The 22,647-nt window shown below is 42.7% G+C and overlaps 1 protein-coding gene across 8 annotated transcripts in view; it reads left to right on the top strand.

Moving 5' to 3' along the window:
* LOC309690320 (mitogen-activated protein kinase kinase kinase kinase 4-like) overlaps positions 1 to 21,206 on the top strand; it is a 106,715-nt gene extending 85,509 nt beyond the window's left edge. For 4 of the 8 annotated variants that reach the window (XM_082507329.1, XM_082507333.1, XM_082507336.1 and 1 more), the window contains 10 exons: positions 323 to 775; positions 1,573 to 1,687; positions 4,807 to 4,974; positions 5,372 to 5,515; positions 13,902 to 14,036; positions 16,214 to 16,314; positions 16,476 to 16,625; positions 16,719 to 16,878; positions 17,190 to 17,329; positions 18,074 to 21,206. In XM_082507329.1, the coding sequence (XP_082363455.1) occupies positions 323 to 775; positions 1,573 to 1,687; positions 4,807 to 4,974; positions 5,372 to 5,515; positions 13,902 to 14,036; positions 16,214 to 16,314; positions 16,476 to 16,625; positions 16,719 to 16,878; positions 17,190 to 17,329; positions 18,074 to 18,157 (1,650 nt within the window). In that variant the 3' untranslated portion in view covers positions 18,158 to 21,206. The remainder of the gene's footprint in view (positions 1 to 322; positions 776 to 1,572; positions 1,688 to 4,806; positions 4,975 to 5,371; positions 5,516 to 13,901; positions 14,037 to 16,213; positions 16,315 to 16,475; positions 16,626 to 16,718; positions 16,879 to 17,189; positions 17,330 to 18,073) is intronic. The other 4 variants (XM_082507330.1, XM_082507331.1, XM_082507332.1 and 1 more) reach the window with 2 other exon arrangements.
* Positions 21,207 to 22,647: the final 1,441 nt, after the last annotated feature.

Below are 22,647 nucleotides of genomic sequence, written 5' to 3'. Positions count from 1 at the left end.
ATCCATTTTGTTTGTATGTTTCGTTGGTCATGTTCTTACTTTTTGGCCAGTGGATAGCAACTCAGTGTTAAGAAATGAAGCATAAAAGGCTGACAGAGTTTAATAATGCATACAGAGAAGTGTTGAACAATTTCAGACATTTAACTTTTAAAAAGCCATTTGATCAGGTGACAGAAAAAGAATCAGGTACGTAGGTCATCTTCACATACATTTAGGACCAATGCACACTACAAAAGGTCAGTTTAAGTAATTTTGGGGCATTACGAAAGTATTATCTTACCATGTAATCAACTGCTAACAAGAGTTTTCTTTCCGCCTGTAGAATAGCCGCTCTAGTATACCCTTTGTTCTAGCTAATACCTTCCCTTCCCCTGAACTCATCAGGAACACATCTAGACCCAAAGCTGTGTACCCCTCTTTCTACTTCCAGAGTGCAGGTGACAACAGAAAGCGTACGGGCCCTGGCCCAGGCCAAACGCAGACACCTGGCATGCATGCAGGCTTTGCCCCGAGCCCCGGCTCGGTGTCGCTCCAGGGCCTCGCTCACCACACCCCCAGCCCCCACCACCATCATCATCACCATCATCACCCCATACAGCATTCGGACAGGAATGGCTTTGCTGGTCGCATCCACCATCTCCCAGACTTGATCCAGCAGAGCCACCATTCCTCCCCCTCCTCCTCTGCATCCAACTCCCCTTCCTCTTCCAGCCTTGCCAGTCCCTCGTCCATGTCCCCACAGAGTCCCTTGGACAAGCTTGGCATCCTCACAGAGGTATGTCTTCAAGTCCCAACGCAGACACTGGCTTAGGGTATTCATTTCTTGCACAGGAGTGTCAAAGGGAGCTTTTATAATTATTGCCATCTATAACACTGTAACTCCCCAAAACAACTAAAATCATTCAAATAAATAAGATGAGTGCTCGTTTTTTGTTTGTTTGTTTTTTCAGTTTTTCAGATTTTGACACACCATCTCTCTACAGAGAGATGCTCGTGTTGGTGGAAGCTTGCATTTTTGTGAATATCTCCTTGATATATTTATTATCGCAACAGATCTGTTAGCTCAGTTTTTGGGGGTTTTTTGTTTTATTTTGTTTTTGCCAGAGTTGTCTTTTGTCTTAAAAGCATTCCTCAAAACATTTAAATCAATTTTTATGCCTTGATGTTGCCTATTTTCAGCAAACAAGCTATATTCTCACATTCTCCAGACAATAGATGGTAGCACACATGGCAGTTAGGAGTGAAACCGCAAGTATGTTTTCCAAGGAAACACTTTTTAAACGGCATTTTTTTCCCTTTTGTGTTGTTATTGTTTTTTATTTGTTTTGTCAGCAGTATTCATATTTTTTTAGCCTTCATCATCCTTTTTGCCTGTTTCACTGTTTATAAGTTTACCTCCTGAATGACTGTCCACTGTATTTGCATGCAACACATACCAAAATCCTCAGTTTGCCTGGCTGTGTTTTCACTGTGTTGTTAAGTGTTTCCATTTATCTTTGTCCATAATATCTGCATATGTTTATGGTCTTTGAAAAACAACACTTAAACATTTACAAAACTCCTTCTTTGCAGAGCCAGTCTAGTAACAACATGCAGAAGCACAAGTCTTCTTCCTCCTTCACTCCGTTCATTGACCCACGACTTCTCCAGGTCTCTCCATCCACCGGCAGTGCCCTCAACAATGTCGGTAAGGTCACTTTGTCAACTTAGGTTAAATTAACACTTCCGTGAGAAATGACACGGGGATAAAGGTCACAATAAAGGTCTGCAGGCTCCAGAGTCAAAGAATTATTTCTTAGGCCCACTGAGAAGAGCCTAACTAGATGTTTTACCGCAGGCATAAGACAAATCCAAAAAGCATTTCTGGTTGTTGAATCAAACTTTGAACAAACTATGAGGAAAAGTTGTCACTCTGGAAAAGCTCAAACACAATGACTTCAATTCTGACACAAGCCAACTTTTTACTCACAACTCAAAGTCACTGAATTGGAATAGAAGCTGCAGTTCTGAGGTTTGACTGTCGTTCAGGAGGGAACAGCCCTTCTGAGTACATCCAAAGAGAAATCCCAGAGTGCTTCCCTGACTGAGCTGCACCACTGATCTCATGCTCACACGTGGAGTTCAGGTGCCTCAAAATATGATAGCAAAAATTCCTTAGCTGTTCAGATTGGGACTTGAGTCTGTGATAGGGCTGGGCGATATATCAAAAATTTATCGTTACCGATCGTGACTCTCATCGACGTCATTTTGCCCATGTCGGTAAATTCGGTATTCAAAAAAAAAAAAAAGGAAAGGCATGTGCAGGTTGGCGATGTTCATGTCCCTTTAAGACGCTGTGCTACGTTACAGACTTGACGGGGTGGAGTCACATGACTCTACTACCTGTAACAAGACGAGACACGGGTGAACAAATGGAGGACGATTTAAATGTTGAAGCAGCAGCGACGGAGGTAGAGCTGGTGGAGGAGGAAGAGGAGACGCTTGTTAACAAAAAAATGCATCATCAATCGTTTGGCAACATTTTGGATTCAACAAGGATGATATTGATCAAAAAATTGTTAAATGTAAACTCTGCAAAAAGACTGTTGTGTCAAGTCAAGGTAACACAACCAACCTCTTAATAAATAATATTTATTATTAAACTATTTTGTTTACAAGGGATATAAATTTTTTAGAGAGCATGGTTACATATTGTGTCCTACACTTTTTATTTTGTTCAGTTAATAAATCTTAACCACTAAAAGTACTTACTACTATTGTCTTCATTTATTTTCAGTGACATTTTACAGTCCTTTAAAGTGGTAATAGTATAATTGCAATGAATAGGTCTGGGGGGAATAATATTATCAAAATAACTGGAGGAACTATGCTGCCTGCCACAGCCCCATCAAATGAAAAAAAAAACAAAAACGTTTGTTTTTTTGGCACTTGGGGTGGTTATCGTCCAATCATCGTTATCGAGGTTAACTGCTCAATTTATCATGATATTGATTTTAGGCCATATCGCCCAGCCCTAGTCTGTGAGCTTTCAAACAGTTGACTCATATGATGACTGACGGCTGGTTTTCTTTACTTTTCTGACAATTTACAAATGTTTGGGACATTTTAGTCATTCGGATGAATTTTGGTAAACTATTACTACAGTTATTAAACAACTGAATCAAGGTAATAATGAAAAAAATATAATAATAGTTTAGTGAAATTCATCCAAAACACTAAATATGAAAGAGGGACAGCTCATGTTGAGCAGTTTGGAGGCAAGGCTGAGATGTTTGGAGATATGTAGAGGAGGGAGAGTGGATATATCGGAGAAATGATGCATCTGCCAGCAGGGGAGAAAAATCAGAGAGAAAGATGTAGTGAAGAACATGCAGAAGCTTGGTGTGACAGAGGATGATGAAAGGGACAGGGTGAGAGGATGAGCAGATGATCTGCTTTAATGACCATTAATGAGAGCAACTGGAAAAAGAAGAAGGACTGAAAGAGGATAAAAAAACTACTAATGAGGAGCTTTGCAAAATCGACTTTGCCTAAAGGTGAGGTCTTTGAGGCAGTAGGTGTGTGATTGACCATAATCAACTATAATCAACACTAAAGAGATTAATACATGGAGATCTGCTTCAGAAATTAAGGCTTGGTTTAAAATAATATAACTGAGTTATTGTAGTTTACAATAAACATTTTCAAGTGCTGGTCTTTCCCTGGATGCTGAATAAGCATTTGGCCAGGTGAGCGGTAGTATGAACATATAAATGGCTGCAATGGGAATTAATATTAATATCTTCTTGACGACTGGGACTTTTTCTCATATTTCCTCCTCCAAAAGTCATAAAAGAGGTTCATATTGTCCAACACACTTCTTTCAGTAATCATAAGTGAAACAAAGAGATCTTACTTGAATTTTAGTGTGCTAAAAATCATTGTTAGGAAGCTTTTGGTTGTTTATCTTTGTTGATTTAATTGATGATTATCATTCATCATTATTAACAACCAAGTTCGACACAACTTTCGTCCCCAAGCCACCCCCAGTGGTGGCTCTCTGAAAACCGTTCCTCTAGGTTAAACCCACCGCTTCAGTTTTGACTTCGTCTGACTAGCCGCCAGTGTCCACAGCTGCAAACTTGCACTCAGATACACAGAAGCTCTGACAAACACAGCTTCTTCTTTTCAAGGAGTAAAGAGGCTGAGCACATGAAAATGTCATTATCATTAACAAACAAAAAGAGTTGGACTCTGTTTCACTCAGGTCATAGAGTTCATTAGCTATCGTCATTAACAAACAAAGCTTTCTTATCACTACAGCCCTGTTCTCTCATCGTCAAGGCCAAATCTTAAGCCATTACCTCACCTGATGCAGCTGGTGACCAGCCATTGACCCCCTTAAGTATACTAGATTGTTCAGTCAGCATTTAATCACTGATTTGAGGCAGTTAAGTTTTCCTACAGATGCCTGAATCTAGAACCAAATGCATGTAAGAGAGCCGGGTAATGAGTAATCCACAACAGACACCATAAAAACTCACATCAGCTCCCTTTTTTACTGGTTTGAGCGGAGCAGTAGTGGGAATCATTACATTGATATTTATATTTCTGTATCCCATTCCAAACTTTCATACTTACAACATGACCAATTATTCACAGTAATATAACATGTACATCAATCACACAATATTGATATTCCATTCTTAAATATCACAGTTCACTACACAGCTTTCTAATGCTGATCATGTGACTGACCCTCACCCCGTTCGGTAAACTCTACAATCCTACGCCATCCTACCTAAGCCCTTCCCTTTGACCTTTTAGGCTATGGGAACGATGCCCGGCTGGCAGAGGCACTGAGAGCAGATCCATCCCGGAAGGGCTCCGTGGTCAACGTCAATCCGGTCAACACCCGCCCTCAGAGTGACACCCCAGAGATCCGCAAATACAAGAAGAGGTTCAACTCTGAGATTCTTTGCGCTGCCCTCTGGGGTAAGAACAAAAAGATAGGGCTTAAAAGAAAGGATACTTTAAAATAATTACCCATCAGTTGATCAGACTATGATGTCACTTTGAATAACAGGGTGGGGGTGGGGGGATAATGGGTTCTTAAAGAAAATGCTACTTATTTAATAAGGATTTTTTTTGATGTAAATTATTATTAAAGGTAAATTTGTTGTGCCAATGTTTAAGTATTTGTATTAACATTCATCAAAGTCCAGCTTTTTACCAGAAGTTATAGTTATAAAGGCCTTCACCACATGGTGGCAGCAAAGCTCTAATAAGGCCACATATTAGCGCCGTCAGGCCAAGCAGCAGACCTCCAGTTGAGCTCAGTGGCTTTTTTTGGACGTTATCCTTATGGGCATGTTTGTGCATTTGTGTGTAGGAGTGAACTTACTGGTGGGAACAGAAAGCGGCCTGATGCTGTTGGATCGCAGTGGTCAGGGGAAAGTTTACCCTCTGATTAACCGCCGACGCTTCCAGCAGATGGACGTCCTGGAAGGACTCAATGTCTTGGTCACTATATCAGGTACACAGACAGGCACACTTTAAGCACCCTGATTAGTGCAACTAGAATTAGGAACCGATGAGAGATGGACTGAAACCAACGTCTAAAATTGTGCAGTATAAAGCACAAACTTGCACACAGAGTTACCTTGAAAGTACAGTGCTCGACAAACACCTTGAGCCACCCCTCATTATATTTTGCTAGGAAAATTGGAATTAGGTGTAATGATAAAAGATGTGAAAACAAAGTATATACGTTTTCAAGTAGCCTCAGAAATTAGTATTTAATCTGACCACCTATTAGAATTGAATAGAATAGAATTCAACTTTATTGTCATTGGACATGTCACAAGTACAGGCGACGAAATGCAGTTTGCATTCATCCAGAAGTGCTTTAGCCATGATATAGATATATTACAAATATATATTAGCAATAATATAGATATGTGAGTATATTACAGAAATGGGTCTGTTATAGGTATGAGGGTACAAAATATGGGTCTATTATGGTATGTTATAATGTACACATAATAATGTAATGTAAAAAATAATGTATAACTATAAGTATGTACAGGCTGTAGTGGTGTACAAGCTATGTACAGGCTATGAACAGGATATAAATATGAAAGCTATACAGAAATATGACCTATGCAAGTTATAAACAGTTGTAGAATTAAAATTATCGTATGTACAGAATGATTATTTATACAGAACTATACAGTAGTGCAGGTAAGATAAGTGAGGGTGTGGATAATTTCTACAGAGGTATATAAAGTGCTAGTGCTTGTGAGTGGTGGTTCAGTCCATGTTATTATTGTGTGTATGAGGGTACAGTTGTCCATTGTGTGTGTGTGTGTGTGTGTGCAGGTGGTTGTGGGTGTGTGTATGTTCTGTCCATGAGTTAACGTGGGTCAGATGTCAGGAGGCAGAGTTCAGGAGTCTGACAGCTGTGGGGAAGAAGCTGTTCCGGTACCTGGTGGTCTTAGTCCGGAGGCTCCTGTGGCGCCTCCCAGAGGGCAGGAGGGTGAAGAGTCCATGTGATGGGTGACTGGGGTCTTTGATGATTTTCCCAGCCCTTTTCAGACACCGCTTCCCGTAGATGTCATTTATGGCAGGAAGTGGTGCTCCGGCGATGCGCTGGGCAGTTTTCACGACCCTCTGCAACGCCTTCCGGTCCGAGGCAGAGCAGTTCCCGTACCAGACTGTTATACAGTTGGTCAGGATGCTCTCGATGGTGCAGCGATAGAAGTTCACCAGGATGTCTGAGGACAGGTGGTTCTTCCTCAGAGTCCTCAAGAAGAAGAGGCACTGATGAGCCTTCTTGACCAGCTTGGAGCAGTTGGTCGTCCAGATGAGATCCTCGGAGATGTGGACTCCCAGGAACTTGAAGCTGCTCACACGCTCCACAGCCGTCCCTTTAATGTAGATGGGTGGATGTGGGCCAGCATTCCTCCTGTAGTCCACGATGAGCTCCTTGGTCTTCTCGGTGTTAAGCAGCAGGTTGTTTGTGTCGCACCACTCAGCCAGACGATCCACCTCCTCCCTGTAGGCGGCCTATTATTCTTCAACATAGTCTGAACTCTTCTCCAGGCTTCTTGAAGGACATTCAAAGCTCTTCTTTGGCCACCTCTCTCTCTCTCTCTCAAGTTGATACCACACTGCTTTAATGATGTTGACGTGCTATGACTGATAGTGTTTCATTGTGTTTTTTTGTCCAGCTATGCTTTTACTGCATTGGCAGTGTGCTAAAAAGTGAAGTCACTGCCAATAATGTTTAACATATTGCATTGTGGTTGAAAATCTGGTGGTATTTTCATTTTTACCTCAACTCTTCTGTATGTATGATGATGATTTGGACCAAAATTTTCAAATTTATATTTATCTCTCCATCAGACCTGTTTCCACTGATTTTCAGTCCAGTTCTTGTATAATTTGTCCTTAAGAGTGGCTTCTTGACAGCCACACTTCCACTGAGACCGCTGGTGAGGCTTCATTGTAGAATAGATGGATCAGCTGAAGGTCCAGATACATCTTTCAGGTCCTGTGTCAGGTTTTGCTGGCCTTTTTTCCTGTTTCTTTAAGACTTGACTTTCAGCTATCTGCAAATTCTTTTGTTCTCTACTTGTCAAGTTTTCAGGTAATCACTCTTAAGAATCACTTTGTAGATGAAAAAATATTTTTCGTCAAATATTTTATCAAAGAGCAACAACTTTATTGACTGACTAATGCGTTTCAAAACGCGTTGGTCAGTCAATAAAGTTGTTCCTCTTTCATATTAAGTGTTGCTGGAGTTCCTGCATTGTGAGTTTTTCATCCCGTCCATGCACCTTGGAAGTAGGCGAAATTGTTCCAGAAATTTCTGCTGTCAAATATTTTATGCCAAACCATTTTATGTTGTGTTTCATTGTATTCATTTTTCCTGGATTCAGCTTCTAGTGACAAAAGATACTATTTAAAATTGAATCTTTGCAAAGCTGTCTTTTATGTTTAGACACAACACTGGCACATCCCAGGAGTTAATGCTTTTTTCATGCTTGAATGATTCACCGACCAGTGATAAGTAGCTCAACAAACAAACTCAGCAAAGCAGCAATTTCAAAATCCTACATTGTCTTGTTTCCAGGTAATTGCATTTACAAGATTTCCAGAGAACTTGACCTCTGACCTTGAGGTCAAGATCACTGAGATTCAAAGTCGTCTGAGAGTTTTAGCAGCTACACCTATGGTATACATTTGAAGCTCCTACATTGCCTTATCTTGAGTTATCGCCTTCACAGACTTGGGTGTCGTTGCTGCCTGCCTAGCGGGGTGATGACAATACCCAATCAGCCTTTTATGACTAAGGAGTAAAAGTGAAAAATTTGGCTGCTTGGAAGTAAAATATTTAAAAAATGAGGGGTGGCTCAAGACTTTTGCACAATACTTCAGTTTGTACATTATGTGGCCAAAAAATGTTCACTTTTCTGCTTGTTCAGCTTAGTCTGCTCAGTATCTGTTTGACCGTCGTTTTCTAGTCTGCTTTCTACTTTCGCACATTGAAAGAGCACCCGCACTCGTACTTCTCCTTTCACAATTTCCCAAATGCACAGAAATGACACAACAGATAATCTGAGTGAAAAGGATATTGAGTAAAACTCTGTTAGCTGAAACCACGTCATGTATGTGCATGCTATGTAACATTGACACACAATTGAGATTTCCATGATGGACGGAAACGTTCTTCCATGTAACTGATTTGCAGTAGATTTCTAGGAGACAGTGTGACAGAAGAAAATTACCAAGATTTCAGCACTCATTACTCTGCAAAATGTTACTGGGTCTTCATAAATCCACTATTATAAACACATTCTGACTAAACTCATAACACAAACACTTACTAGTAAAAGCTCTTGAGTGATTACTCACAGCTTTAGCTGAAAAAGGGACGTGAATCTTGGATAATATTCAAGTTAGGAGTATGAGATTGGAAGTGTGGATTGTAAAAGTTTCCACATCCCTATAAATAAAGGCACATTACAGAGCCGTGAAAAAGTACTGGCTCCCTTCCTGATTTGTTATTTTTTTTGTATATTTGTCACACTTGCCTTGACTTTCAGATCATCAAACAAATTTTAACGGTAGACAAAATGCAGGTTTTAAATGAAAATTTCATGTTCATTAATTCTCAATAAGACAGATTGTCCGAATAATTCAGGGCTACTTCTGCTCTTCCTAAGATCTGGTAGAAAATCAGATCAACAACACGACATGCTGTCCTGCACAAAGGAGAACGAGAACTAGCTCACAGAAATGTTTGGGTATCATTATATTATATATAATCTTTGTTAACTTTACCACAATATAAAACACTTTGCCATTGCTACGTGTCTGAAGCCAGAGATCAATTGTATTGTTCCACAATCAGATAATATGTAAGTTGAACTTTTTGGCAGGCGTGCACAGCGCTGTTTGGAGGAAAAAAGGGAAAATCCACTGCAAAGCAAAGCCAAGGCCTCAGTCCAGACATGTTTGAAACTCTAAAACTCCACCATGCAGACATAAAAGACATGCATGTTCTTGTGTGCTCTTCAAGAATTTGGTCATAAATGAAGTGACACAGATGCAGGAGAAAGTTTTCTTAATATCACAGCTGTATTTTTATATAATCGAGGCAAAACAAAACAGGAGCACCAGAAAGACAAAAAACAAAACACGAGTCCAGCACCAAAAAACAATGAAATGAAATACACCATAGCCAAGAAAATGGAGTCCAAAACAGAAGAGTTCAGGGGGCCGACAGCACAGGAGTCCAAACAGTTCAGGGGGGCGACCGTGCGGACGGCAACGGCAGCGACGTGGAAACAGTCCGGGAGGCCGACCGTAAGGAAGGCAACGGCGACGACGACAGCACTGGTCCGGGGGCCAGCCGTGCGGTCGGCAACGGCGGTGACCCAGGCGATGGAGGTCCGGAGGCCGGCCGCGCGGAAGGCAGCGGCGCCGAAATGGACACAGTTCAGGGGGCCGACCGTGCGGAAGGCAACGGTGGAGACTCAGGTGAAGGGAGTCTGGGGGCCGCCCACGACGGCGATGGCGCCTGGCCAGTGGCCTGGCCAGTGGCCTAGAAAGTGGCCGTTTAGCTGCAGACCCAAACGAGGCTGGACCAGGTGACGCTGAAGGCGGAGACACGGAGGCTGGGCCAGGCGAGGACGAAGACACGGAGGCTGGGCCAGGCGACGCTGAAGCAGAGGCTGCAGCTGGCGTGGATGATGAGGCTGCAGCTGGTGTGGATGATGAGGCTGCAGCTGGCGTGGATGATGAGGCTGCAGCTGGCGTGGATGATGAGGCTGAAGCTGGACCAGACGAGGCTGACGGCTCTGAAGCTGGACCAGACGAGGCTGAAGGCGGCAGCGTGGAAGCCGGAGACGGAGGCGCTGCAGCCGGCGGCGTGGAAGCCGGAGACGGAGGCGCTGCAGGCGGCGGCGTGGAAGCCGGAGATGGAGGCGCTGCAGACTGGACGGATCCCTTTGACCCTCCAGCGACGACAGGAGACGAAGGCCGGAGCGGTCCTACGGACCCTCCAGCAACGACAGGAGACGAAGGCCGGAGCGGTCCTACGGACCCTCCAGCAGAAGTCATCACTAAGCCAGCAGTCATGGAGGCCACTAGCTGACACAAAGGCGACTGGCAATGCACTGAGCACTGGCTCTGCCCAGGCAACGCTGACATGGTGCAGTTCTCAGGTGGCTGCTTAAACTTCAGGGGTCCAGAATCAGCTGGGGACTGAGACCTAGCCTCTGGGGAAGCCCTGGAGCGGCAAACTGTGCCAATGGCGGCTAAACTATGAAAAGCACCTTGAGTTGAAATTAGACTTTCTCCCTGCATGGAGTGAATGAGTGAAACTGGTAATACTGGAGCCTGAACTGCAGGTGACACTGGAAGTGCAGGGGCCTGAACTGCAGGTGACACTGGAGGCGCAGGGGCCTGAACTGCAGGTGACACTGGAGGCTCTGGAAACTGAACTGCAGGTGACTCTGGAGACTGAACTGAAAGTGACGCTGGTGACTCTGGAAACTGAACTGAGGGTGACACTGGAGACAGAACTGAGAGTGGCTGCTGGGCAGTTAACTGAGCTGAGAGTGGCTGCTGAGCAGGTGATATGCTGTTCACATAATCATCTGCCGCACAGAACACCGCCCCTGAATGAACAGTCACACAGTCCGAAAACGGAAAAGAGTCCTCACTCACCACAGCCGGCGAATTAGAAGCCTGAACGTCCGGCTGTGGGGTGGCGCGCCGGCGGCGCGATCTGCGTTTCCTCCCCGCAGCTGGCTCCGACGGGCCGGGCAAGATCACATCCGGCGAGTCGGGCAGCGAGGCAGGAGTGGCTGAGAGAAGGTGAGGTGTGTGCCGGAGAAAAGCCTGCATGGTTGGAGGAAGCGATTTTAGAAGCCATGGCAGGCCGGAAAAGAGCCGTTGTAGCCGGTTTTCAACGGTGCGGCTCGTACGGAGGATTCTCCAGCCACAGCCCGAGGAGGATCTCCACATTGTAGCTGATGTCATCCTGGAGCTCCTCGGACGGATTGAGTGCCGCAGGGTCCATGCTGGCCGGTTCGTACTGTCACGTCCGGTGTGGCAGACGTGTGGAGTTGTAGAAAGGACCCAAAAGGCGGCAGCTCTGGTGCAGGTGAGTATTTATTTACAGGAGTGGGTACAAACAGCAATGGTGGGTGAACATGAAACCGGAAACCTAAACTGGGTAAAACTAATAAAACAAACCAGAAACGAAGATGCAGGGAGGTCCGGGGAAATACATACGGAGAGACCGAGGGGAAACAACACAGACGAACCAGCAACGACTAAGACAGAAGACAAGACTTAAAAACACTCAGAGAACACAGGGAGATCACACACACAGGTGGGGGACAAAACCCAGAATAATAATAACTACTAAAACATAAACACGGAGTCACAAACTCCGGATCATGACAACACCTTACCTTAAATGTAACTTTTTATTTCAGGTTAGGTTGGTATTAGGGGTGGGTTTTAATAATCGATTCATCGATTAAAATCTATTCTGGCTTGGATAACGTAATATCGATTCATTAAAATCCTGAATCGATTTTTTTATATAAATGTATTTTGCCCAAAATTCCAGAATCTCAGGTGAAACGTCACAAAATTTCAACAACCACCAAACATTTAAAACAGTAAATGAGAGCAGGTACACGGCTTCTGCACAAAGACGTAAACGCAAAGCCCGGACCCGCGGATCAGAATCGGTGAGATGTTGCCTTTCTCACCCGACGGCACGGACACGCTCGGGGCTGAAAGCCGACAGCTCGCTGATTCTGATGTTTCGGCGGGTCCACGCTTTGTGTTTACGCTCTTTTTGCGCTGATTCTAAAGCTGTTAGTTTGATCTCTCTGTGGTGAGAATAAGGCACATTTTTAGTCACACTCACCACAACAACAACCACACACACCTGAGTCCCTGTGTTTTAACCCAGCGGGCGTGATTATGAATGCCGTGCAGGTGCGTCCGCCCTCCCTGCACAGCACCGCAGACCACGCCCCACCACACTCTCTCCAAACAATATTGACCGAACCAGCAGCAAAAGAAGATCCAAACTAGGCTTCACATAAACATCGTCATGGATTCCCTCTTACTTTTGCTGTTTTGCTTCCACCACAATAAAATCACACTTCATGCACATCTCTCTCTCTCTCTCTCTCTCTCTCTCTCTCTCTCTCTCTCTCTGTACTTCAAGAACAGTTTCCCATCTAAAAATCTGTTTTCTGCATTATTTGCTTGCTTGTTACGCACAAGTCTACCGTTATTTACAGCGCTGTCGGCCGATGTTTTTTTTTTTTTTCCTTTTACTTACTTCCGAAAAGAAAACCTAATTTCTGCCGTTCAACAGGCTTCTGAACAAATTTAAACTTTTAAAAATTATACAAAATACAAAACGCTGTGTCTCTAATGAAACCGCTGTAACGTCAGAGGTGATGTTCATAAGTTGATTAAAGATTTTCTTTCGTTTTTGATCTACTGCAGAATATTTTTATAAAATTCCAGGCCAGGAAAATCACCTTCATGTTTTTCTGTGTTTTATCTTCAGCTACTTTGACCTCTGCTGTGATGCTCACACCTTTGATAAAGTCTGGAAAGTGTCAGCTTCCCTTTTATAGATACAAAAATATGTAAATGTACTGATCTGAATTATAATATTTCTGACTGTCTGAGGCAAAATTTCCCAGATTCGAATCGAATCGAATCGTGGATCGAATCGATTCAGGACCTTGTGAATCGGAATCGAATCGATTCTAGAAATCAGTGGGATACCCAGCCCTAGTTGGTATGTGCTAGTAAGTGGGATATGGGAAAAAGGGACCATAAGTGATCATATATACAGTAAGGGCAACAGATTTGGATTATGTCTGAGTTTAGGGCTATTTTTTTACCTCAAATTCTGGAGTCGTTGAATGAATCATGAATAAAAAAATTAGAAAAAGCATTTTACAGGAGAAAATCAGAACCACAGTCCATGACTTGAAACTTAGAAAGGTTAAGTGGTGCAAGATAAACAAACAGAATCACTTAAAAAGAACTAAATTCATGTTTTCAAATGGTCAAGTCAAAGTTCAGACCTTAAGGCAACTGAAAAAGGCTGTTCCATCAAGATTTGATGCAGAAATGCTGCCAACCTGAAATTATTTTGTAGGATGGTGCAAAATTCCTCTATATACACACACACACACACACACACACACACACACACACACACACACACACACACACACACACAACCTCATGAGTTTCAAGCAGCTTCAGACATTTCTCAGAGCCTCTGATAAGATCAACCGCATAGCAATTCTTACATTTTGTTTTTGCTCTTCTTTACTTCAGTGTTTCTCAATCAATTACAGGTAAGAAGAACAAGCTCCGTGTATACTACCTGTCCTGGCTGAGGAATAAGATTCTGCATAATGACCCAGAGGTTGAGAAGAAACAAGGCTGGACAACCGTAGGAGACTTGGAGGGATGCGTCCACTACAAAGTTGGTACGTTTATCACAAAAGGACATGTTGCATTTAAGAGTTTGGGAAGATTTCACTGTATTTATGAGCATAAATACTCATAACAGACTACCAAGGTGGTAAGTTTGAGATAAGGGCCTTCCACAGTGCAAAAGTGCAAGTGCATGGGGACAGTGTGTGTGGAGATCACAGCAGGGACTGGTGTTGTTTTTTTACTGACTTCACACCTAATGGGGGGTTACTTGCACACCACTCCTAAATGAAACTATTAACTGACCCACTCACTAGATTGCAAAATACACAAAGTCACAAAAAGAAAACCAAGAGGCCAACGTGCAGTGAACAAAGAGACAATCTGACAAGGACAAAAGGGATTAGTAGAATCTATAGTTTTTACTGATTGAATAATTACTTAGAAACCTGCTGGCAGCTGTAGACATGATAACTGGTCCCTGATATTGGTCACAGCCACCTCTTAGCTCACTGCCTGCAAAACAAGCAGCTTCTCCCCACCAGTTTTAACACAGACAGATGCTCATTCTCATGTAAAACTCTGTGAACTACTAGGAGAGGTTACTCTCTTCTGGGAAGTTGGCTGTAGCTATGCAGCTTTCTGAACAGAACAGATCCATGTACATAATACTTTTTAATTATTCAGTGCTTTAATAATTAATAAAATAAATAAAGTGATTCCCAAATTTTTCTGAGTCATGAAGACTAAAATTAAATGTCACAGGAGAAATCTCTGACCTGTCTACCTCCCCTCACCCCCAACCACTCACAGGAAATGGCCGGCTCTCGCTGAACCTGGCTCTGCTGAAGGTTTCTTCCTGTTAAAAGGGAGTTTTCCTTCCCACTGTCGCCAAAGTTCTTGTTCATCTAGTTTTGCGGTCGTCTGATTGTTGGGGTTTTCTTTGTATTATCGTAGGATCTTTGCCTTACAATATAAAGTGCTTGAGGCAACTGTTATTGTGATTTGGTGCTATATAAATAAAATGGAATTGAATTGAAACTACAAATACAAAGAAACACAACAAAACAAAAACTTTAAATTGACAGGGATCAAAAGGTCAAGGTCATGTTTATTTATATAGCACAGGGGTGTCCAACTCCAGTCCTCGAGAGCTACTGTCCTGCAGCTTTTAGATGCATCCCTACTCCAAGACAGCTGAATTAAATGGTTCAGCATGCCATCAAGGCAAAGGCCTAATAAGAAGCCATTCAAGCTGCAGGACAGTAGCTCTCAAGAACTGGAGTTGGACACTGATATAGCACATTTCCAAACAGTCCATGCTGCACAAAGTGCTTAACAATGCAAAACAACAACAAACACACTGCAACAAATTGGGAACAAGGTTGCCAAATATGTCTATCTATCAGTGTCTATGAATATCAGCCTTTAGTTTCCGCTTTGTGCTTTTCATATGTAGGAATTCAAATCGGATATGTGCTTCGGGAACCTACATGCCATTGATAAATCGTAGAATGAAAACCCTTGATTAAGTAATAATGTGGTAAAAGCATCTGAGAAGACATGCAAGTAGACCTTCCTGTCTAAAACTCAGAATGTCATTCATGATTTTATTGCTTTGCGAAGACTGGCACTTCCTGTTGGAAACTCCTATGTAGTGATCAGAGCTGTTGGCTGAGGAATCCGTTTCCCGTCCAACAGCTTTATTCATGCATGTTCATTATTTTCTTGAATCAGCACTTGTGGAAAGTACAGGGCTTTGCAGCAATGATGAGAAAATCAATATTGGAAAAGTAACATTTGTAACACTGTTGCCAAAACAGTGGGTTTATGTGGACGTAGGGGAAAAGAGCTGAGAGTGCACATTTAACTGTGTTCCTCAGATGGTTTGCAAAAAGTAAGCTTGTACCGGGGTTGGGTTTAGAGGGCATTTATCTTATTCTACATAGATGTAAGCTGAAAGCAGCACTTTCTGTTAATTTAATTGTGCAGGCATTCTGGGCTAACCGTTTTCTTTTTAAGATGCCAGGAATTGTTGTTTCTGTGGTGCAATACAAACTGCTGTGAATATTTCAGATTAAACCCAAATAAACATCAGTTAAAATAATAACTTTCTCCCTTCATTTGTTGCAATATTAAGTTAGTAAGCAGAGATGAGCCCACACTACTCTCCTGCCCTGTGGTAATCATGCTATTTTTAAGTGATTTATTCAGATTTTTATTTCCCCAGTGAAATATGAAAGGATCAAATTCTTGGTTCTGGCTCTGAAGAACTCTGTGGAGGTCTACGCTTGGGCACCCAAGCCCTACCACAAATTCATGGCCTTCAAGGTAAATAAACCGGCCAGCTAGTTGTTGGTGCTATTGCTTGTTATTGTGCTCTTTGTGTTTTTTCTTTTCCAAATGATAGCAATCTATCATCTCTGTGTTTTGGCAACTATCTACTGATATTAAGCTGAAAGACTAAGATTTCTGATCTGTGTGCGCCTCAGTCTTTCGGTGATCTGGTGCATAAGCCGCTGCTGGTTGACCTGACTGTGGAGGAAGGTCAGAGGTTAAAGGTAATCTATGGCTCGTACTCAGGCTTTCACGCCGTGGATGTCGACTCTGGGGCCGTTTACGACATCTACCTGCCCACACACGTAAGAACACAGCTGTAAAATAACGCACATGCTCGTTTGTTGTATGTGTTAAAAGAGGAGTCACTCTTATAATGTCTGTTGTTTTTCCTCCAGATCCAGACGAGCATCCAGTCTCACGCGATCATCATTCTGCCTAACACTGATGGCATTGAACTGCTCGTGTGCTACGAGGACGAGGGTGTTTATGTCAACACCTACGGACGCATCACCAAGGACGTGGTGCTGCAGTGGGGGGAGATGCCCACCTCAGTGGGTGAGTAACTGGGTGAAAAGCTACACAAACACCTGCCCTATAATGTTTTCTTGTCTGTCTAGGTCAGTGTTGCCCAGCCTTTTTGCCTCACAACCGTCCAAGAGCTAAAGTGTCCCTGCACCTACACCTTTACACCTGATTTTTTTTTTTTAAAGTGGTGCTTTTTTTCTTTTAATGATTAAAAATCATCAACAAGTCGATTCTTTTAGCACATTTATGTTTGACACCTCTGGTCTAGGGATTTAACATTTTCTTCGTCTTGTTTTTAAATAGTTAGATATCCGTAGACTAACTAAAACATCTCTTCACAGCCTACATTCGGTCTAACCAAATCATGGGTTGGGGCGAGAAGGCCATCGAGATCCGCTCTGTGGAGACCGGTCACCTGGACGGCGTCTTCATGCACAAGAGAGCTCAGCGACTCAAGTTCCTCTGTGAAAGAAATGACAAGGTGAGATTGGCATGTCAGCACCGCTGCCAGTGACCTAACCGACTCGTGCACATCTTTGGGATTAGTCAACTTTGTGTTTGCTCGATAAAAATAAAACACAAGAAAACCCTCCTCCAAGCAAATAAGACCAGCTCCTCCAACTTGACTGCAGGCCATCTGAGAAGCATCTTTTAAAATCAAACTGATTTTGTTTACAGATTTTAAGTGATGAAACATGAAAAAGGCTCCCCTTATGTCTTCAGTTACATGCAAACACACAGTGACTACCTACATCAGATGTGCCAGGTTAGCTGTGAAGCTAAATCCTGGCATCAAATTTGTTTGCACAATTTCTGTTGACTCAGCTGTGGAAGTAACTTAAGGCCGCTCTAGTTTCTCTTCTCTCTTTTTTTGGACTGTTTTTCTCTTTTTGTGGGTCTGTATTTTTGACAGCATGTGCGGTAAATAATGGGAACTTTTAGAGTACGGTAACATATGACAAATGAATGAAGAAACTTTTAACCACCCGAGTTTTGTTTCTGAGTGTTAGTGACTTGTGAAATCATTTAAGACCTCCCCAGATAATTTTATTTGAATAGTCATATATACAAGTGTATACATATATATATATATATATATATATATATATATATATATATTTAAAGGTTAGGGGTTTTTAACACTGTATTTAATCACCGGCACTTTCAGTTACAACATTTGTGCTCAGATTGTGCTGAGCAGTAAAATCTCACTTTGTCTCCTCAGGTGTTTTTCGCCTCTGTACGTTCTGGAGGCTCCAGCCAGGTGTACTTCATGACTCTGGGCCGAAGCAACCTGCTGAGCTGGTAGAGGTCCACGGCCTGCCCTCTTTCTCCTCCTTCTCCTCATCTTCCTCATTGTCCTCCCCCTCTCTCTAACACTGGATCTCAGAAAACCACCATTGATGTCTTGTCAGCCCTCGGACAACCAAACGAGAACAAACACAGCAACCTACCAGCCGTCTGGAGCAGTCGACAGCAACGCCCTGTAGCTGCAGCCTTGCTGGGTCTGCCTGCGACGCAGAGACAGACGGTCAAGTCGTCGGTCCCTTCCGTAAAATCCGAAGCGACGGCTTATATAATGAAATCAAAGGTTAATAAATGAAAGGAAGTAGTAATACTGTAAATGTGAATTCAAGAAAAGGGAGGGGCAAGCAACGTTTTGTTTCCCTCTCAGTTTTCTTGGTGCTCATCGGATGCATTGCGATGGGATAGATTTTTGTACCTCTGCATCCTTTCCCGGGTTGGTTAGTAAGCTTGAGGTCTTCTACTACTATTGCTACCGCTATTGTTCTTACTACCACTGCTACTACCTTCTGCAGGTCTGCCTCTTGTAAGGGAGTCCCCCCCTTTGCCCCATGTTCCCACCATCCGCCCCTTCTTGTGAGCGTGGGGCTGGTGGGGCTCTAGAGTGTGTTGTATTAATGCTACAGTAGTGTGTGTGTGTGTGTGTGTGTGTGTGTGTACTTCTGTTTGGTCCACCTACTGCTAACATGCTGGTTTGTCCAATGAGCTGGAGGCTCAGTGACAAGCATGAGAAAGGGACCTAATATTGAAGGTTTTTACCACAAAGGTCAGGTTGACAGGACTCAAACATGAGGGTGTGTGCGTGCGTGTGTGTGGTTTAAGTATAGTGTTGTATCGGACAGGCGCTTTAAAAAGAAGGGGAGGGCGGAGAGAGTTGGTGTAGGTGATGGATTTCAGAATAGTATTTTTTGAATCATTATTATTCCTTGAAGATAAGTGTAACTATGTGGAGTTAAACATGTCTTTTACCTTGTTTTTTTAATCATTCACACACATCCACCTACACAACTTGCTTGCTCTAAAACCACAGAAGTGTAAGGTGTGTCCGTATGAAAAGAATGCAATGCGGGTGTGATCCAAAATATTAAATAAAGTGTCTATGTACAAATAAAGCTTTGGGAACTTTTGTCGTGTCGGACCGGCGGCGGGGAAGCATGACGACCTGATCTTAACTCGAGAAACTTGAACTGCTGTGAATAAACAGATATAACGTGGAGAGAGGGGAAAAAATCGTGAGATAATGTAGATGAGAAAGTTTAGTACGTGTATGTGTGCGCGTGTGCCGTCAACAGTTCGGCATCGCTTTGGGTTTAAGTGGCAGAGAGGTAAACACGTGGTCGGCGGGTTTGTTTTGGCACAGGAGGTGGAGTTCCATCTTCCATTTCATGATTTCGACTCATTTCATGCTTCATTTAGAACATTTGTATGTATTCAATGCACTAAGTGTCAAGAATGTAGAAAGACTTATTACTGTGTGGTGGTCCAAGGCATGAGATGACGTTTTTGCTTTGTATCTTGTCACGAGTGATCAATCCTAGGTGTTCGGTTTTGGAGTCGAAGCTGCGGCGGCGGCAGCAGAGCCTCTGCGTCAGATGTACATTTTTCGATTCCGTATTTGTTTCGCAGCCTTCGGCAATCTGTGTGTCAGAGCCGAGGAGCGTTTCTCGCGGCTTTCCCGTTCAAACGAGAACACGCGCGCCTTTATTGATTCAGCACTCAGACTCTGGATTTCAGTGTTACTGTGATGAAGTGTCTCCAAACAGGCAACACTGAGCAGAGATTTTTCCCTCACTCGGCTGTTTGTGAAGGAACTGACGAGAGAATCCCCATTTTTCTTTTTTTTTTTATAGGAAGGAATAGTTTGTCTATTTTGTGCCCCTCCCTAACCCCCTCATGTCCCACTCCAGCTGTTATTGAAGTTCCCTGTATGCGAAAGACTGAGCAACAACCTTCGGCATGGACGATCTTTGCCCAGCTGGATTTTTTCCTTTCTTTTTTGCAATGTTTCTCATCATTTGCTCACAGGAAGAGCAAGGGTAGAGTCCGATCTATGACGTCATATCCAAACACACCTTTTGTCAGGACACAAACAAGCTTATCTTGGGTGTTTTCCCTCCTTGACGATAAGGTTACTGTTGGTCACTTAGTTTATGTCTCTGTATGGAGAAGCCGTTCGGGCCCCAGTGAGGTCTGCGTGTGCAGTAGTGCTCGGTGTGTGTCTCTTCTTGCATCAAGGCCTTGATGAGTGGCTGTATTGAATTCATGAAAATAATTTGTGGCTATTATCAATATTCTTATTGATCTAAAGAAAGAAACGCGCTCTTCGGCCGATTGAGACGAATCAGTCGTTTGCAGGCTTGTGTTGGAAAAAGTGCCAAGAGGGCAGCATTTAAAACGTGTAAACCTGTTGTTATAAGAACCACTACTTGGAAATCCTTTCTTTCAAAAAATAAAAACAACAAAAAAACTTAAAAAATCACTCGAAGCATTGTGTATTCTTAAGTTTTAGAGCTAGTTGAGAAGCTTAACAATAGTTTCTGTTGTTTCTGTAAGTCTATGTAAACGTAACTATGCGACTGCGGTGGTTTAATATTATTACACTCACCTTAGGTGGAGAAACTGTTTACAGAGGCAATGTTTTGTTACACTAATGTGCATCATGGTATTTATGTTTGAGAGCATAATGCATCTTAGTTCTTTAACTCATACTTTCTGCTTTTTGAGCCCACTTTTTATTGGATATTTTAAATCTTTCGTTAGTTTTTATTTATTTTTCTTTGTCATTTCTCCCACCCCTGCTAACTTTTTCCACAACAAAGAACACACGTGTTGTTCATTTCAGGTATTCACACAACGCTGCTTCAACATGGAAACATTACAGTAACGTTCCTTGCAGGCTTGGACGTGAGGCAACGTGTTTTTTCCTCTGCTGTTTCTGCCGTGCTACTCTAACTTATGTCCTCTCTGTGTATGACAGGAAGTCATGTATTTTCCTGAAAGTTTTTTGTTTTGTTTTCTTTGAATAAACTTTAAAAGTAATTTTAAAACAACAATGTTGTGCCCTTCCTTCTTTGGCCTCTCTTGATGGTGATGTTTGCTCCCCAAGTACACGCACGCACATTGAAAACAGACATGTTGTAACAGGTGTTGGCCAACAGACCACAGTGGAACACATCAGTTGCATGTATGGGGCGATTTCGACAAATGCTTTGTTTGTGGAAATTGTGCATATTGTTTTCAGACAAAATTACCATTTCCGCTCAGCTACACGATGCAATGCACTAAAAAAAGCTTGGATTATATTGATTGTTCCTTTATTCACGACACGGTAAAGTCCAGTTATCTTACTGGCATGTTGTAAATTCTGAATTCTTGTTGAGCTCAGCTAAAAAGGGAAGTAATAAGAAAAGGTAATTTTCTCAGAATATCTTGTGCAAGAGGATATTCATTCACACGAACAGCTTACTCTCTGAAAGATAACAGCTTTTTAAATTATTTATATTCAATTCAATTTTATTTATATCGCGCCAAGTTATGACAGTCCTATCAAGGTGCTTTATATTGTAAGGTAAAGGAACTACAGTAATACAGAGAAAACACAACAATCAGACAACCCCCTACAAGCAAGCACTTGGCGACAATAGGAAGGAAGGAACCTCCTGCAGAACCAGACTCGGGTAGGGGCCGATTGGGGCTGTGTGAAAGTGTTGTTTTCTGTGCAATCACGTGCACCACTCAGTGCATTTAGGCATATATCAAGATGTATTACATATCATGACTTCCTGCTGAAGCTGAACATTTGAATGGCAATGTTATTAATGAAGCTTATGCGCAAGTTCAATAAGGAAGATCTCAGAGGCTTTCCCACGTATACAACATTCACCCATATACTTGTTTTTGTGTCCGAGTGCTTTCTGCATCACAGTAAGACACATTCACACTCTGATAATGCAGTGTTGAACTCCCATACCCAGTCACCGCAATGATGCTAAAAGTCAAAAGTGAATGGCCAGACTGTTTTGAGCCGATAGGAAGGCAATAATAATAATGCACTCATCTAAGAACTGGAAACTAAGACTTCATTTCTCACAGGTTCACTAAAAGTTGAAAATTGGAAGAATGCTGGTCGGCTGAGTCTGCTGGATGGTAGGTGCATTGGTGTGGGTGATATTTTCCTGCAACACTTAGCCCAGGGGTGTCGAACTCCAGGCCTCGAGGGCTGGTGTCCTGCAGGTTTTAGATCTCACCCTGGGTCAGCACATCTGAATCAAATGATTAGTTCATTACCAGGCCTCTGGAGAACTTCAAGACTTGCTGAGGTGGTAATTTAGCCATTTGAATCAGTTGTGTTGGATCAAGGACACATCTAAAACCTGCAGGACACTGGCCCTCGAGGCTTGGAGTTCTACACCCCTGACTTAGCTCATGAGCACAGTGTACTCCTTGTCTGATGGCTGCTTTCAGCACAAAGCTCAAATCTTCTCAACTTCACAC

This window comes from Aulonocara stuartgranti, assembly GCF_965226115.1.
Source record: "Aulonocara stuartgranti genome assembly, chromosome: 16".
Classification (NCBI taxonomy): domain Eukaryota; kingdom Metazoa; phylum Chordata; class Actinopteri; order Cichliformes; family Cichlidae; genus Aulonocara; species Aulonocara stuartgranti.
The sequence above is the reverse complement of the archived record's forward strand: the minus strand, read 5'-3'. Positions and strand labels throughout refer to the sequence as shown.